At 38.5% G+C, this 19,306-nt stretch overlaps 1 protein-coding gene across 1 annotated transcript in view; it reads right to left on the reverse strand.

The window, feature by feature from the left end:
• Positions 1-19,001, reverse strand: part of KCNIP1 (potassium voltage-gated channel interacting protein 1) — a 427,878-nt gene extending 408,877 nt beyond the window's left edge. The window contains exon 1 of the mRNA XM_063349045.1: positions 18,873-19,001. Within this exon, the coding sequence (XP_063205115.1) occupies positions 18,873-18,960 (88 nt within the window). The 5' untranslated portion in view covers positions 18,961-19,001. The remainder of the gene's footprint in view (positions 1-18,872) is intronic.
• Positions 19,002-19,306: the final 305 nt, after the last annotated feature.

Genomic DNA, 19,306 nt, shown 5'->3' on the forward strand with positions numbered 1-19,306 from the left:
CCATTAGAGCAAAGAGCCAATATGGAACATTAAAAAACAAACAAACAAAAAAACCCAAATGACAACCAATAAAACCCCTCACCCCAAACTTTGCTTTCCTAAGCAAATAGTTGACATACTTTATGTTTGGAAAGAAAAGTTATGATAAACCTCTTCCTCCATAATACAAGCCATAACGTTTCCATTTTCTATTTCTACATCCCATAAAACTCTCAGATATATTACGTCATACTGGTCCTCTGCTCAAGAAATCAAAGCTACTGTGAGAACAATCTACTGCTTTAACATTCTGTAACCTGTATTTCTTAAACACTGTCAAACAACTATTGCTTGATCATATGGTACTCTTGAGAATCAAGAGACCTTGGCCTCAGAGTTAATTCCTATCTAATCCTGAGAAAGGAGTCAATGAGGGCACTCACTCTCAGTCAGGCTGCTGAATTGCCCCCAGCTCTGAAACAATCCTTAAAATGCTCGAGTATGTTAACAGGTTTAAAGTTATCTGTCCCAAAATACCTTAAAGTCTGATCACCAGACTACTCTGATGGCTAAAATAGTGTTACAGCTGATTTGATCTAACAACTTTTCCTGAAGCAACAGATACAACTCTCCCCTTGACCTACGCACGCGATGTTCCCTTTGATCCAGACACTGGCTCTCACCTTGGCATTGGGATCCGGCTCACAGAAAAGAGGCATTTTCCTTATGAGGTTAGATTCAGGCCAGTCTAACTCTTAAATTAACAGAAGGGTGTCATGGCAGTCAACAGACTTAAAACAAGTGAAAAGTGTTTCAGGATGGACTTTAAACACCTAATGCCACTAAAAACCCAGTTAATACTTTCTACAGAAGTCTGGAGATTTCTGTATTCACACAGAACCTCACCTCTTACCCTAATGTAGGTTAATTAGTGAAGTAAGGACCTACTGATCTTTCCTTCCCAATATGCACATATTGCCAAAAACTCAATTAGTTTAAATTAGCAGAAGACATTTTTTTTATTGTTAATCAAATAGATGACTATGAAAAGGCAATCAATCAAGGCCTGTGAAAGACTTGAGCAAAGATTTCATTCATACATTTAGTCAACTCCCTTCACGAAAGACTGCAACCAAGCAGAACATTATCTGTTAGATAAACACATGAAGCTTTACAAAGCTCAGGAATAAAAACACAGCCATTAGCCTTCATTTCTCAAATCAGCTCTTGTTGGCTGGTATCTTGCACAATTCACTACTTAATTCATTCTGAAAAGCAGCATGTAATAAGCCATCCTGACATATATTTATTGGGTGTTCTTCACAGCCCAAGTGCTGTTAAATTGCTTCCTACGCAAACTTTTCACCATCAATATTTTCAAACTGCAAACTTGAAAGTCCTTCAAGCCCTAAAAACTCCAAGTCTGTACAACATATACTCAGTGTGCATTGTGATAGTCTTATTGTGATATAAGGTAAACTTTGGTAGAAAGAGAATTGTAGCAAACTAGAGTATAGGGCATGGATTCTCACAGTACTTGAAGCTTTTTTACAACAGAACCACTTGGAAATAGAGGCCTTTTAAATTTTTTTAAGACTATAAATAATCACATAGATAGAATATGCGATTTAGAAACAGAATCCAATAGATTCTATTGGATAATAGAAATAAACAATTTAGAATAATATAATTCTAAATAAATAGAAACCAAATTGTTTTAAGAGGTGAACTGGAATAATTTCTTTGGCCTGTATAACTTGCGGTGTTTGCTATTTGCATAATAGGAAAACAACAGCACTTTTATGTAGAACACCACATCCTCCTTTTTGCACTTGCTAGACAGCGCAGGCATAGCAATGAGCCTCCATCAATGAGCACAGCTCCATCCTGCCCAAAAGCCAGGTCTGGAAAAAAAGAGTTCTTTCACCTTGATGACTCAGAGATTTAGTCAGAGGTGCATTGAGTACTAGCTACTGGTTAAAAAAAAAAAAAAAAAAATTGTTTCCTGTGAAAAGGCAGATTCTCAACACCTTAAGCTGCAGCAAAAGGTCCTAGTCAGTGGTTGGGATACTAAGAAAGAAATATACTTCTCTCTTCTATCTCCTGTTAGTGTGTTACAGTAAAGCCAGACAAGCAGCACACTAACACCTCCCAAGCACTGCAGGTGCCAGGCCACAAGAAAAGCAGGGCCTTTTAACAACATGCAGTGCTGAGAGTAACTTAGCCAGTAACGCTGTCTTCCTAATACCTCCCAGCAGGCGTGACTACATAAGCGGCAGATAGGTTTTCATTAAAATCACTGAGGATACTAGGGTGTTTACAATAGATTTGCATTTACAACATTTAGTTTTGGATGAGTGAGGACAGTACACTCAAAGTTCATTTCCAAGTTGAATGAATTCAATCAAGTGTCATTAACTTTTTGTTCCTTGATGTCATTAGCTGTTCAAATCTTGCTTGTTCAAATCAAACAGGGTTGCAACAGAGCCGAGGAACCCCATGTAGAGACCAAGAGGTCCCTATTGGAAAGATTAGCTTTCATTTTTTTTCTTTATTACTACACTGACCAAGTGACTTTTCCTACATAGCTTGAATGTTGAAAGTTCTTTTATTTCTTGAACCCTCAATCTGCTCAGAATCGTGCCTCTGTTCAAGGATGTGCCTGAGAGGATGCCAGAAGTCTCAAAGACCAGCATACTACTCTTCCCAGTCTCCACAGAAGTATGCAGTGCTGCAGGCATGAACCTCCAGTGCAGCAGTTTGAAGTGGCATTATTACCTGGTCAAACCAATTCAAATGTAACTTTGATCTGAAAATGGAATCATGCTGCAGCTGATACATATGTACATGCAATGACAGATCTCAAGGAGGATCACAGCTACACCATAATCAGTAGATTTTAGCCCAACATTCCTGCATACCACTATGTGAATCCATTAAGTCTGCTACAAATTTCTTCAGATGTAATTCATTCTACACCTGTAATGGAATTACTTTAACAGTTAAGCTTCTTCAGGTATGCAGCCAATACTAAATAGTCTGGTTGCTTGCAGTCTTTTTATTTCTCAAGTACATTTTTGAGCTGAGTCAAATCTAAATGCAGAGTCTTGCATGAAGGCTTGTCAGTAGTATTTGTGACATTCTCTAAAAACTTTCAATCCATAAACAAATTTCTGAATTACAGTGATAACAAACACAGCATCATCATCTGTGATGGATAAAGTCATTACAATATTTCACACATCTAAAGGAAGCGGGGAAAGAAAAAAAAAAGAGAAAGCCTTCTTTCACTTCTTGACATGAGCAAATTTTGAAAGATATTAAAAAAAAATATCATCCTTATTTCGATTACTCTCATTATGAAATTTTGTCTTCAGATACAGATTATGCTCAACTCAAACAGGAAGAAACACTTCCTGGGAACAAACCATCAGGGAAATTGGCTGAAGTTTTAACTCATTCAAAATCTGGTAGGTGAGAGAACAGCACTGAAGCAGTAATTACGATGCAAACGACTTGCAGTCATGACTAAAAGTAAACAAAAAAACAACTAAACAACAACAAAAAAGGAGCTGATAATATGTAAACATGGTGCTTGTTCGTGGACTAATGGAAGGCACGTGAAAGGATAAAGCAAAACTGTAAATTAGTTAACTATGAAACCAGAGCTCTAAAAGGACTGTGACTGGAATCATGCAAGAGACAGCAAGCACCAAGTTCACCTTCAATGCCAAATCAACCCCTCCCTCTCAAAATACAGCTTGTGGGGAGAAGATTCCCATTAAATGAACTGAAATAGTTTGCTGCAATTTGATACCCTGGGCAAATACATCTTTTAGCTGTCTAACCATCCACCCAAGAGCCATGCTGTTCTCTTGTACCCTGCATGGTTTCAATGAGCGCAGTCCAGGGTAGGTGGGAAATGGGGGTCACTGAACTTGCACTTCTCTTCCTTAACTGATATAAGAGAAAACCGGTTCTTAATGTACAGCAAACAAATTAAAAACAATCAATACTCATTACAATTAAGCATTGTCTCTTCCCTGCCAAGTGGCATGAGATAGGTTTTCCTATAAAGCCATCTTAACAAATGAATTCTATGCAGGGGCACAGTAGCACTAATACAAAATCATTAAAAGAAATGTCTCCAGCAGACAGTTTTCTTGGCTTTCTCACATTATGTTACTGGAAATTCAACAAGAAGCAAGGGCAAAAATTAATGAACTAATGAATTTAGAAAGGAAACACGCACATAGGTTGATGAGAAGCTTAAGTTACAGATGAAGAGATGAGGCTTTGCCATTTCAAACTCAAGGATGGAGAATAACGAGGAAATTAAATTATTGTTCATGCTTTACCTGGAAGATAGAAACCAAGACAATTTTGTACACAGAAGACCTGGAACCGAGCATAAATTTAAGCCATTCTTTAGTTGTGACAGGGTCTTCTCCATTAAAATGTAGACACTAGCACCTAAATTATTTCATTTCCCTAGCCTTCTCCTTCAGCATCTCGAAACTGAAATATCCATTATATAATTCTAACAGCATGAACATCTCATGTAATTATAACATTGATGTTGAAAATTACAAACTTTAATATCGTGCAAGCTGAAAAACTCTGAGGATATGATGCAGTATTTTCAGTGTGATATAACACTGCAGCAAACAAGGGAGAAAAAGCATAACCATTTGTGATAATTCTCTTGAAACCAGGACCAAAAAAGGAAAAAAAAAAGCTAATTTTTGAGATTCCATCCCATGCTGTTGCTGCCGTCATCAGACAAAAATGCCAACTTTAACTTGTACACAGAAAACAGAATGGAGAAGTCTGCATTACTGTGCTTCCATGCACAAACGCCAGCTGATTTAAGCTGAAAAAACCAGTTTTTACACAAAGGACTTCATAAGGGAGAGTAAAAGTAGCTTACCTTAGTTGTTTTATAGTTCACTAGGGCTCCTAAATCACCTGGAAACAACTCTGATTGCTGGTCTATAGAAACTGCATTCCCCTCCTGAACATGGAGCTACAAACTTGCTTCCAAAGGATAACAATCCTACCTAAAAGCTGCTTCACAGAATTTTATTTGGCATGGGCAGGTTTGGGGTTTTTTTTGTTGTTGATTTTGTTGCTGTTGTTGTATAGGAAACACATAGGGGAGCCCTTTGATCTCTGTAATGCCTTGTTTAATATTAGCATAACACTGGAGCAGGGAAGACACATGTTAGTGAAGTTGCACCATGACAAGTGCTCGCATAGAGCATTTCTTTGCCTGGCTTCTCTGTGCCTTTTCAAGCTTACAGTCCTTCCTCTTCCTTGGTCCCTTATGCAGCTTAATTCTTTATTTTATAATACTGCAATGTCATTACAGCATACTCCATCATTTAGAGCCTATACGACTTCCACTTCGGTGGGCTGGTATACCATACCAGTTTACAAACAGTTCCACTGGAAAGAGGAGTGAAAACCAGAAAGCTTGCCAGCAAGTGCATTTCTAGCCTGGGTAATCTGCATCCTAGCAAGTATTATAATTGTGCTACATTATGAAATGAAAGAAGCAATTCAAATGTTTGCAATACAAGACAGTCAAATCAAGAAGTATATCAGTAGCCTGTTGATAGCTTTATTTATCAGTATTAGAAGTAAAAAGCAGTGATAATGACAAGAGACATTGCTGTGGGTAAGCAGAAAATAAGAGTCCCTTGCAACACAGGGCTGACAGAGAGAAAGGCTTAGCAAATGCCAAGAGCAAGATTTCCAGTCGTTATTTTCCTGATAAGTTAAAAAAAGGAACCTGTACATATTCTCGCTTAAAAAGAAAGTTTTGCATGAAAGACATAGGCTGCTCATACAATTGTCTCTCTTTCCCAATAAGTCCTAAACTAAGCACAACATCTCTTGTCATGAGAGGCAGCCAGAGCCTTTTGTGTCTCAGTTCTAATCTTCTGTTGTGTCAGCAGGCCACTCTGCTGCAAGACCTCACTTTTTTCAGGCTCTCCTTGGGCTGAAGAATGTTCCTGTCTGCCGCATAACATTTAAGTCCCCTCCTCCAGCAGTCTGATGCCAGAAGTTATGTCCTCCATGCAAACCTCTATGGCCCAGGCACAGAAGGGCAAAGACAGCTGGGTGCACAGAACATTCACCTTTTAAAACAAGCTCTTACCAGCTCTTACCAAATCAGCATTTATTTCATTATGGCTCCCCCCCAAATACCTCGAGACAGAAGCTTCTAATGCTACTTCACTGAGTCCTTGTAAACACATCAGTGTCCCAGAGGAGCTTCGGCCTGAGAAGCACAGATTACATAGACAAGGCTGCATTTTGGTCTATGTTTTCTTGAACCTACAGTTTTAAAACCAGCTTGTTTTTCAAAACTTATTTAACTGCTTGGGTAAGTCAATGGGAATTGGTCTAAGAGGTTTAAGGCTGCTAACACAAGCCAACATTTGCTAAGGAGGAAGCATTTTTTACTGGACTCAATTATTGCAGTGGCAGAATTCAATTTAACTTAATACTCTGCATTTACAGCTCTGTATTAATGCCAAACACCACAAAATAAAAGGGTTTTTAATATAAGATGGCTTATGAGAAGATGTTTTAGAGCCACATACAAATTCCCCATTTTTGATCCACAAGTCCATATATCCTTTTTTTGTTCTTTATATTTCTGGCATCAAGATCAGAATTCAGGGCCCAGGATTTAAGGTCTTGGACTGTTGCTTCCCTTTGTCCTCTTACAAAGAACTACTGCAAGTAAACTCACATTTTGCTTCTTGGCTTGCACAGCACAAGGCATTCCCATGGCAATATTCACAAGTTCAGTTCCTGAAGAGGGATGATCAGTTTCAAGTGCTATTTGTGTATACAGTACCAGTAGCTTAGTTTGCTTTAAATTTATTTGACTGACAACTACTCAGTGCTTTATATATGCACTAATACTATAGGCAGGCATTAGCTGCCTAGAGTTTACTATCGACATTTGTCATAAAGAGTGTGCTAATGTAATACATACTTAACTTGCTTAGAAACATGTTTTTTATGAAGTAGGATGGGGAATGAAAACACGGTCTGCTTTAAAGCACTACTGCTGCCTTACAAAGGGATATCAATGGGAACAGACAAGATACTGACCGCAGAAGTATATACAGATAAAAGTAAGAAAACCCATGGAGAACTTGATTGACACAACGCCAGTTAAAGTGTCTCAAAGTTCCAGTCCAATCTGATAAAGAAACATTTAAGAATTAAGCTAAAAGTAAAAATACTTACAGAAATAATATCATTTAACAGGAAGACTTAACCAGAACAATGTCACACAACCTCCTTCAGAAATTCACTTTCTATCGATTTCCTGCATCCCAAGTGACTTCCACGTCAGACTCTCAGGAGCGAACAGTTGGTTTGATGCAAGAAGATAACTGGAGCACTGCACCCGGTTCAGTACACAGACACTGTGCTTATTTATTCAAGTTGTACACAGCTAATAGCAGTTACAAAGTGTGATACTGACATAAGGAGCTGGACTGTCTGGAAAAGAAAAAAAAAGGAAAAAAAAACCCTGTTCCACCTTGAAGAGGGTGTCAGAATTGGACCCTTCAGAATTAATGGGATACGACATTTTGGAAACAGGTGTTATCGTGTTTTTTCCTTACTATCTCAACCCAGAGTGTACACTGGGAACCTCTGAGATTGAAAAGGTGCTCAAACTAGAAAAACAGCCATAGTTTAGCTATTTATAACCTAGTTTATTCCATTCACTTTCAGAACTAACATGCTTCATCTGGGCTAAAACTAAGAGAGGACCCTTTGACACAAACAAGTTGAGAAAGTTGCCGTTTTTTCATTATGGAAGGAGGGAAACAAATACGCTTTTTTCATGGGCCCATTTCTCAGGTTTTAGTTTTGTTCTCATTTTGTCAGTTAACTGATAAAGAGTAGAAATGGGATTAAATTGCAACTCGACAGCTGGAGGAGGAAGAGGTGAAAAAGGGGTAATAGGTGGAAAAGGTACAGTTAAGTACTTCAGCACACTGGAGGGAAACATTTCAGTTTACAGGAAAACAGGATTTACTGCATATGGCAGAAAGTGGCAATAAATGGCAGGCAAAGAGACTTCTGGCCACTTCACCACTTCATACAGCTTAATGTATCCTGTCTAGAAGGCAAAGAATAGAGATTTGACTAAACTCTTCATCTCTGCCAGTTGCGGCCCTTGAAAGTAGCATTAGTCAAGTTCAGGAGAAAGGACAAAGGAATCCAATACCTAAGCACATTTTGCTCAACGGGAACATTTTCTGAGTGCTACTCTGCAGACTCCCTCCACGTCCATGAGCTGGGTAGCTCCTGCTTTAATCTAGCAAGCAACAACAAGAGTTGCAAATCCAAAACTCATTTTATACTATCATTAGGAGAACCACATGCCAAACTCTATTCCACACTAATTGCTTAAAAGTTAAAGGGTGTTTATGGTAGTTTGTTCTTTAATAAAGTGAGCACTTGTAGGCACACTGTAATATTTACAGCGCTCCTTTAAGTGTACCAGAATTTTCCCCCCTCTTTCAAACTAGAGAAAAAGGCTTTATTAAAGAATAAAATAATAAAAAACCAAACACAATAAAAAAACCAAAACCCCCTATAGATCTACAGTATCACATCCATGCCATCCTTTACAGTCTGATTTACTGTACTCCATCTGAAGCAATTCTTGGTTTAAGTAACATTTCCTTGCTTGTGCTATTAGCTGCATGACAGCTAGACACACCATAATTAATAAACATTTAAAGCTTAATTCCCCTCTCCCCCAACTTCCTAAAAAACCCGAGAGATTGTTAAAAGTAATGTTAGTTATGTGCTCCATTTTTCTTGCTTTTATAAAGTTTATTTGCATACTATAGATTGTCAAATATATTTGTCTAATATTGGCATTTCTTCCTCTTACAAAGACAAAGGCACAGCTTGTTTATCACAGCTGCCTTCACAAGACAGTCTGTGGTCTTGATGTTTTACCTCTCCTTGAAATAACCGCGAATATGTTCAGCTTGCAATGGTTATTTTGCAGAAGTAATGTTCATAATGCAAATGTTTCTCCTGTTTTCCTGTATTTATGAGGAGACAGAAAACTCACAAGCAGAATTATTTCTAAGATGAACACGGGGAACAGTACGAGGTATTAACACATCAATACAAATGCCAGCCCTTGACGCAAACAGCACTTCTTTCAGTTTCTGAAGGAGCGATTAGCATCACTAAAATTTCATGAGTGAGACCTTTTGAAAACCGAAAGGACACTATTTATCACAGCTCACCACACTGCCAATAACAATCACTGCAGCATCCTCAGTTACCACATCTGCAGTATGGATTACATTTATACAATGCTTTTATTCATTGAATCTCAAATTGCTTCTCATGAAACAAGTGATAAAACTCCTTTCAGAACATCAACACAAACACACAATTCAACAACTGGGGAGCTTGCAAACATTTTCAGAGCCAAGTCAAAAACTCCCTGACATTCATGAGTTTCCCTAAAACACATAACCTAAAAAACTGCCACTCCCCATATACGATAGGTGTGGCAGGTATTGGATTAAAAAAAAAATTAAAAAAATCAATGCATTGCAGCAGACTTTCAGTAGGAAATCAAGAAGGCTATTTCACTTTTTATGTCTTTGTCAGCTTAAAGCTTACTTACCTCCCCCCAGTTTTATATTTAAAAATGTGTTTTCCACTTTTCCTGGCCTCCTCTTAGACTGAATCCAGATGGTTCTTACTCAATTTTTATCAACAGTCAGCTGCAGTTTTACTACTTCAAAGTGGTGTGACAAGAGCCATATTTCACAGTATTAGGCTAAGCATTTTGATGTACAACATCTCATGCTTATTCCTCTAAAGTAACACGTTTATCATATAAATGATAAAAAAATATCTCTCACACTTTTTATTCCCAGTTTATTCCAGGAGCTCTATGCAATTGTTGGAACACTGATGGACTATCAGAGACTGATGAAAATCATCACTAACTTTACTGTGCAGTAATGATAATGCTTTTTCATGGATAACCACAAGGAGTTGTGAATCTAAAAGGCAAAACCCAAACTGTGCCTCTCTAAGCATCACTATGTATGATTTCATTGGTCTTTGAAAGACATAGGACCTATTGTGTTTATCATTTACTCTGTTTGTTATCACTAAAGCAGAGATTCAACCTGCTAAGTAACAGCAACTCATGTTTGTGAATAGTTATGTTAAAGTGCGCATATTTCAACAGATAGCCTGTTAGGATCTCAAGATTTTAATCTGCTAATTTTTTCCTCCACTTCCCCACATCACATGTTAACACTAGGAATTAATAAGGCAGGAATTTGTTGCCTAACTAAACACAAGGCTTACAAGGTTCCCCTACATTTCCCTAGAGAACACCTGATTGATAGCAGAAGCAAGATCACAGGGCCCTCACAGTTCTCTTTTCTGAGCCCCACTGGCACTGAATACAAATCATGAAAACTACTGTCTATTTCTGAAGTAGGTGGGAAGAGTGAAAAAACACACATTAGGAGCACTTATTTAACTGGAACACACACACACACCCTGCAGCATCATCCTCCATTATCATCTTTCCAACTGAACATACAAAAACACTTAAAAGAGAATGATATTCCCAGTAGTGTGGTTTACCCAGGTGCCTACTATTAATTTCATTTGTAGCCAACACACATTTCTAATTTATACTGGATAATGCACATGCCACTATTGTGAATTGCTGCCTTAATCACAAAACATTATGCAACGCATTCACCTGAGGCACACAGCCTTTTGGTAAGAAAATACACAGATAAGACAATATATAAAAAATAAATGGCATTTATACCAAGACTATGAGGGTATAGAATCATAGAATTGCCTAAGTTGGAAGGGACCCTTCAGATCGCCTAGTTCAACCATCAGCCTAACTCTGACAAAAACCCAGAACATGTAAACCTCAACAGCAGATCGTATGGAAATACAGCCAATTCAAAGACATTTTTAAAGTCATATTTGTTTGACGACGACCAACACCTTTATTGCAAGGTCTGAAAACATCACAGAATAATGTCAGGCATGCAAAGTATTGCATTACTTACATTGTGTTCAGGTGAGTTTCTATGCAAGTAAAGCTGGATCCACAGAGACAAATAAGTAATGCACTTCTCTGGATCCTTACCTCGAAGTCCATTCCTGCTAGTCACCCTGCTCCCAGTCATCCAGTGGATATTTTAGAAGTCTGATAGTCAGAAGCCCATAAAAAAGAGGAGAACAGCCCAGCCCCATTATCAGGTAAGCTGCAAGAGGGGTAAAGGAAGGCAGAGCAGTCCCACAGAGTCAGTACATCAATCACACACATGTTCCAGACCTGCACCACAACTATATAATTCTCTCTATTAACTGGAGCAGCTTCAGCAGAACAGCTCCACCCAAACCCCCGAGACATGGTTACCCCCACCCGGCGTAATTCCGCAAATGATTGGCTGTTGAGGGGGGGTAAAACTTTTTGGGTTTCAGATTTGAACTAGAGCACCAAGAATCTTTACATGATTTTCCCCACACTTTTGGCACATAAATTCATAGCTAGAAGATGAAGGAAGCAGACAAGTTAAGAGTTTGAGATCCTCCGTATCATCTGCTTTTCTATGTAGATTTAGCCTTCTACATGCTTCATTGCCCGAGTTAGGAAAGCAGTTTCAGTATAAGATGGTTGCTGGTCCACTTAGTCAAACACACTGTTCTCCCTTCAAAATGGATGTATTTGTTCATTGCATTTTCCATTACTCAGTTTAAACATGAACTTGTTGAAATAATACAGAAACAAGCATCTGATCTTCCAGCTACAAGAATTTACAAAAGGCAAAAGAAAACACCATCATATTGTACAACATAATGAAAGCATTAGAAGAATATCATGCTGTTATTGCACATCTGAAAGACAAATTTATTTAAAAGTTGAAGGTGCCACTCAAAATTTCAAAGCAGGCAAGTTAAACGCTTGTTACTAGCTTTTTAAATCCTAGGGACAATTTTCAGATTGCAATAGATTAAAACCATATTAACTTTTGCTATATGCAATTATGTAAATTATATAACAAGGTTTTATTTTTACACTCTCAAAACTCTATTTTGGCTTTACAAGCTGAGCACCTCATCAAGCCTGTGGTAGTGATTTCTCTCTCACTCTAATGTAGGGCTACTGCACCAGGTCTCCCATTTATAAAAGAAAGCATTAATCACTCTTACACTAAACCTCAGACTACTTTACTTTTAGTTACCAGCATTAAATGTACTCCACCCACATGCCCTGCAAGCCAAATATTGTGCAACAGTCATTACAAAGAATTAAATTAGAAGTTAAAGCCAGCTGAGAAGTGAAAGTCAAATTATATATGCATGCTATTAGTTTTTAGTAAAGCTGTGCAAATGTGGAAGAAGTTGGCCATGAATATTCATTCCAATTACATCATGAGCTTAAACGCTGCCATAGTTAAAACCTTCCAATGGCTACTTTCCATTATGTTACCATTTATGAGCTTTAGTAATCATATTAAAACAACAAAAACAGAGGTCCAAGAACAGGAATCCCACAAATACTATCATGAAGAAATGTGAGGACAGAATTTCATTTGCATTCCTGCTCAGAAAACCTGTTAGCTTTACCAAGCACCCAGCATGGAGCAGAAAAACCACTGCATGTTTTGTTGCTAGCACCAAGGTGATCAACATTTGAAAGCACTCTACAAACCAGGAATAATTCATAAAAATACACACAGAATATAGTCCAAGCAGAGTTGACTTGCAGCTCAAGACCAGTTTCCGAGCACAGAAAAGACAGACACTGGTTACCTTATTGTCACTTTTTGGTATTGTGCTGATAACTTACTGGAGATAAAACTACATCTTAAAATTACACTTCATGTGCAATTTAAGCTAATTTTGGGATGATTTAATACATACTACTATCCACCTCTGTCAGGCAATCTTCAAAAGTTACCCATTTACGCTTAAATCCATTCATTAGGTGGATAGTAATAGGGTCCATTAGGTCAAAATATACTGTGGCATGTTCATTTTACACCATTTAAAATGACAAAACCTATATGGCAAATTAGCAGAACAATTAGCATATCAGTATAGCTACAGCATGGGTACAAATGCCTTAGCCCATTTGCCAGAAGCATACTTCCTGTCTAGCCCACTGGTTATGAAAAGAAAAAAGAAAAACCAAAAAGAAACAACCCCCCACCCCCTCAAAAAGCCTTACCAAGTTTGTTGGTAAGCTTGTTCCAATACTATAGAATTTACCATGATTACTTTAATGCTTTTTTTATATTGTTTTTTATTAGAGAATCTGCAGATTGATCCATCAGTTATGCAAAAAAAAAATCTATACTTATTTTCTCTAGAGAAACTGTTACTATAGTCCTGAACACAGACCTGGACAGTTAAACTGATATACTTTGTATTTTTCAAACATATTCAGAGTAGAAATATCACAGTTGTTATACCATTAGTTTAGATGCTGGAAGAGAACCTGATTTGCCCCCTGATATGATATCTAACCACGCACAAGATTCCAATATGTTCCTCACCATATTCCTATCAGACACGACATACACACGTTAACTGCAAAATACCATTAAAAAAACAAACACAACATTTCCTGAATAGCTTGACAGAGGATAAGAAAATATTTTCTTGTTTTCTGAATAGGTAACATTATATACTTATCTTTTGGGGCTATATCATTCTGAACAATTAAGTTCTTAAGAAATTTCCAGCACACATCCAGCCATATGTTTGCAGAGGTCAGTTTCTAGAAGCAGAGGTTTATAAAGAGTTTTAGAAGGAAGACTGGAGTACTACCACTTCCTCTCAGTTCTTAAAATCCATGTAGCTCCTGATGAAAGACTGAAGTGGACCGCAGGCACATATATTCAGATTGCTCAAGTAGCACAGCCTTTGTAGAAAAGATAGATTTATTTGCAGTTAATTTTTCATAGACATACAATCGTGTGTAACATGCCAAACAGAGGGGTTTTTGCTTAGTGGCTCAAAGATTCATCACTATGGAGAAAATATAGTGGGATATGCCGGGTTTTTTAAAAGCAAAACAAAAACCACGGACACACCACGCAAGAATTCCTACCAGCCATGCAATGAAATTGGAGAGCTTCACTGGGGAGAGTTAGGATCAGGTACTGAACTGTGAAGCCTCAGTAATTGCAGACTTTAAGATGCCCAGTGAAGATGCCCAGTGAAGATGCCCCTTCATAATGGCAGCCCCTCTCTAACTGGGCCTCTGCACTAGCATTTTATGTACAGAAACTCTCGCTTACTTTTCAGGACCATTTGGAAAACTTGGCCAAGCTCTATCTCTATAAAAGCACATTATTCACCTGGCTTCGGTAACCACTTTCCTTATTAAGCAACATTTAAAACACTCAGAAAAATTTTATGAAGAGAGAACTGACACATAAGAGCCTTTACAAGAGCCCTCTGAATCACAGCTTCTCTAAATTTGAAGGCAATAGCCAGAATTCAAGGGGTGAAGATGGGCTACACAACAGCAGGAGAATCAAAATATATGTCACACAGGTGCAGGAACCCTGGCGTCACTTGAACAACTGCAGTGAACCTTCCTGTGTCTTCAGGGCATCTAGCAACATTTACCCTACCCTTGCATTTTCAGAGGCTTGAGTCATGAAGACAAACCCAATGCAGTGCCAGTATGCTCCAAGGGAACAAGATTGACTTCTGCTGAGAGGAGACAGAGCCTATGTATGACTAAAAGGCTTCCTTACCATCTCACATAACATGTAAGAAGAGCAGCTGTAATTTGGATTCACAAAGAAGCAGCAAAACAGACCCCACTGCTGTAAAACACTCAGTATACTTTTCTTTTGTGCTAGAGGAGGCTGTAGGGAGAGCAAGATGTTTGAAGACTTTATCACTGCAGTGGAACGGATAATTAGACAATTAAAACTATGAAAAGTGGACAAATTACCAGTTCCAGATGAACTGCATTGCAGAACAGAGATGGGAGAAGCAAGACAATAGAAATGAGAGCCTTTGGCAAGCATTTTAATAGCACAACTAAAAGAGGGGCAGCTCAGGAACAAAGGTGAAAGGGTAGTTAATTTGCAGAAGCTTATCTGCTTTTGCAAAGGAACATTTTGAAGGAGTTGGTCCCTAAAATAATCTTGCTTTTCTTGCACTGATAATTAGAACACATTAATAGAAATCCAAGAGGTCTCATTCCAGCTTCAGTTTTGGTCACTCAGCAAGGCCTTACCGTACTAGGTTTTTAATGACATCAGCAATATCTTCACACACACAGAGGCTTGTTGTTTAATCTTTCTGCCGAACAGAACCCCCCCAACAAACTCATTCTTACCACCCTTACTTGCTCCCAGGGCACGGAAGATGAACTGCCATTTCACATATCACAGTAGAAGTAACATGAAAGAACGCTCAAACCTCACACAAAACCTCTCCTCCCTCTCCCCCCCTCCAGTTTGAGGCAACTGTGGTGAAGTTGCTGCTGCTCACACACACTGTCCATCACCACAGTAACTCACTTTCAGAAGCCTCTTCTGGACTCTTCCCTGCAGGTGCTGGGCCCCTGTTCAGGTCAAGAAAGAGAATAAGGGAGTTATTCTGCTCCCAGTAGCTGTAAAGGGGCATGCTTCTCCAGGCATGTTTTCTGTAATACATATATCTCACTGCACAAAGCTCTTGGCAGAAGAGGCCTTTCACACAGCAGCAGAGACCTCTGCTCTTGTTACTAACGCTTTCCAAATAAGAACATACTAAGCGGGAAGCTGGCAAAATTTGCTGGTCCAGCTCTGCAGAAGTACCAGCTATGAACTTCTCAGCTTTCAACCTCATAGATTTGTTGCAGCTGCAGATTTAAATCAGGACATACCGAACAGGCTGGTCACCACACAGTGATACCAGGTATGCCTACTCCCTTTCTGCTGACTGCAAGGGGAGGCTGCTTCTCATCACACCCTGTTGCAAAAGGAAGGACTTCATGGCTGCAGCTCAAGCAGTCTCATTTTATTATTGTAAATAATCAAGGGGAAAGAAAAATGCAATTATTAAGACAAGGAGAAGCCATAAAGCGCAGCTAAGGGTTACATCTCATTGAACTGTGGAATATGTCCCACTGCAATAACACGCAGAAAGAAGGAAGCAGAAGAATAAAATTAATCTTGTGCCTCACAAAGGACTTTCCTTGTAAAAAGTGTTTAAAGTAAAAACAAAAAAACATTAAACAGCATGAAGGAAGTGAGGTAGGAGTGGGATGAAGAACACAGGGGATATTGCTTGAATATTCAAGCTTATGTGTATAGTCTAATTTTAAAAAGCAATAATAATAGTAATATACAACAGTTTCTTGGCTTTACATGCAGAAGTTTCAGTAAAAGAAATACTAAACAATAAGCTCTGGGATAAATGTACAAACAAACTTCCAGAGCATTTTTTTTTTAAATTAACACTCCTAAGCAAGATTTTAATAGTTTTCTTTCTAGTTATGAGTTTCACAGGTAATGATATGGAAACATTTACTTTAATTATAGCAGGTCTTTAATACCTGTGCAACAAACACATTTACACAATTTATTCCTTCCTGAATCAGGTTCTTCCAGTTCAAAACACAAGCAGATGAGTAGGAAAAAAAAAGTTTATCAGAGTTTTAAATTCTTTGAATCCTAGGAATCTAGGAAGCCGCTCTTATCTAATCCAAGCAGCTTGAAATGAGACATTACCATAGGAAAGATGTGGGTAAAACTCTATGATACCATTGCATTGTCTGCGAAGACAATGATAGCACAATGCTGGCATCTTTCAGAAGAAAGAGGGGGTGGGGGGAGCAAGCCTTGGACATTTTATACTCTTATTTCTAGCTCTCTGTACTGTCAGACTCAAACAGCGATGTATCCCTTTGCCAAAGCAAGGCAAGCAGTAGAGACACAAGAACTGCTTGAAAACTCCCCATTAGATGAACTGCTCTAGATGAGCACATGGAGAAACACTACCAGAACACAGGTTTCCCCTTGTCTTAAGGAAAGCTCAAGCAAACAGCACAAAGTTTACTGTTGATCACTTGTGAATAAAGCAGTATACACCCTGTCTTCAATTATCTCCTGAAAGCAGTACAAATAAAGTACACCAAATACACCATACTGACATGCTGTAGAGGACAAGGTCTTGTGAAGAGTTTTCTGCCACTACTTTCTCTTCCCTACCATGATAATAAGTAATTTCTTTTGCTATATTTTCTTCTGTGAATTTCTCTTTTGTTTTTAATAATAAGGAGACAACTTGATATTAATCATGAATTATAACCAACATCTGACAGCTCTTCTCTGTGACAGTTTTACAAGTTTTTAATCTTTCCTCTGCTAGTGTTTGACAGCCTATGGATGATGGGGCTGGGGTAGAAGTGGAAAAAGAATAATTAAATACAAAAAGATGCAATTTTAAACCAATCTTGATTTTAAAAACAACCAACCCGTCCAGTATTCTTAATGTGGAATAGACATTTTCTCATGCAGATTTCTTTTGAAAACCAGCAAGGTTAATATAAGAAAGCTGTCTTAGAACTATATTTCTTTTCTAGAGGGACAGATTTAATAAGTTTCTCCAGTTTCTGGAAAAGGAAGCTGCACTTAACTGTTCTCGGCACTTTCACATTTGCTATTTTAAAAGTTATCTCAGCCTGCTTTAATTTATCCTAAGAATCAACTTAAACATTAAAATTCATTCAGGGGCACATGTGCTCCAGACAGACAACAGAGCCACACACCTCAGAGGATTCTAAACTTATCTGAAAAATAAATGCTTCTTTTTTGCTCCTTGACTATGAACACATTAAAAAACACTTCAGACTTCGTATTTAAAAAAAACACCACCACATCATAACAGAGACTCTCCAGCTTCATACAAACCTCTCCGCTAATAATTTAGCCTGAACTGTATTATCAATTCCAAAAATCACACCCCCTCCAAACACACACAAAACTCAGAGAAGTCCGACCTGCACCTAAACGTTGTCCATGTTTCAACAGGCAAACAGCAGTCAGGCATAACGGTGGTTACTATTGTCAGGAGTTCCCAAACAGATCACCAATAGTCATTTAATCAGCTACCATAGGTGTTGCTGAAAAGTATCATTATTAAAGGAATGACCAACAAAAATAAGGTAACAACTTACCTCAGTGCACCCTCACAGGAACTGCTAGATTTACAAAGAAGAATGTTTATTTTGTTTACCGTTTGATCTTAGTTAAGACGACAGCATAAATAAGTTTGGTACCGTTCTACCTGCACATGGTAAGGCACACAGGGTGCAGGCGACAAGCAAAACATAGATAAACAAAAAGTACTCAAATGCATGTGATAAGCAGCGACCTAGATTTTGAACCAAGGTATACACATGCTTCAAACAAGCAGAAGTAGAAAAAAATGTAAAAGTAGAAAATGGCACACTGGAGAAACACTGATCACTGACAGTTATGAAGTCTTTAAATTTTTGAAGCTGCACATCAATTGCTTTCAGAAACACATCTCCAAAAACACTGAAATAGCCTGCTACAGTTGCAAACTACAGCAAACAGACAAATACAGGTTACAAACTACACAAGTTAGAAACAATTACATAAGGTTTTACAGCATAGCTCCAATCTTAACTGCACACAGCAACTTCTTTCAGAGCAGCCAATACCCAGAATTAAAACAGAACACCTCAGAAGAGATGATGATAAACTCTATCACAAGCCTCCTTAAGTGCTACAAAACTAACCCCCACAAAGCTAACAGCACAGAAGAACAGTATAAACTAAAATGTTTTCTCTTACCTTTGCTGAGAGTGCCTGTGATGAGCTTAAAAACAGTCTGGGCGAATTTGACAATCCCATGCTTGCATCTCTTTGAACAGCCACTCATGGTTCAAACGGGCGGAAAGGCTCTTCTCTCTTACAAAGTGCAGGAATAACAAAGAACAACAACAACAAAAAAAAACAAAAAAACAAAAGCGAGTCCTTTTCAAAGTTGAGATGCCAGTTTGTGCAATGCACACATCTCCGCTCTCACGCCCAGAGCCCCCGTCTCTGCACTGAGGTTTGCCTCTCTGGAGCTCCTCGGAAAGATTGCAGAGGAGAAATTTGCATCCCCTTTTTGTTAAAGGCACACAGCCTCCCGGCTGTGACTGCACACACACACGCTGCGATGCCCTGATGGAAGTTGCTGAGTCCAGGCAACACCTCGGCCAGGCAGGGGGGAGGAAGAGGAG

This window comes from Chroicocephalus ridibundus, chromosome 11 (assembly GCF_963924245.1).
Source record: "Chroicocephalus ridibundus chromosome 11, bChrRid1.1, whole genome shotgun sequence".
NCBI classification, from domain to species: Eukaryota; Metazoa; Chordata; class Aves; order Charadriiformes; family Laridae; genus Chroicocephalus; species Chroicocephalus ridibundus.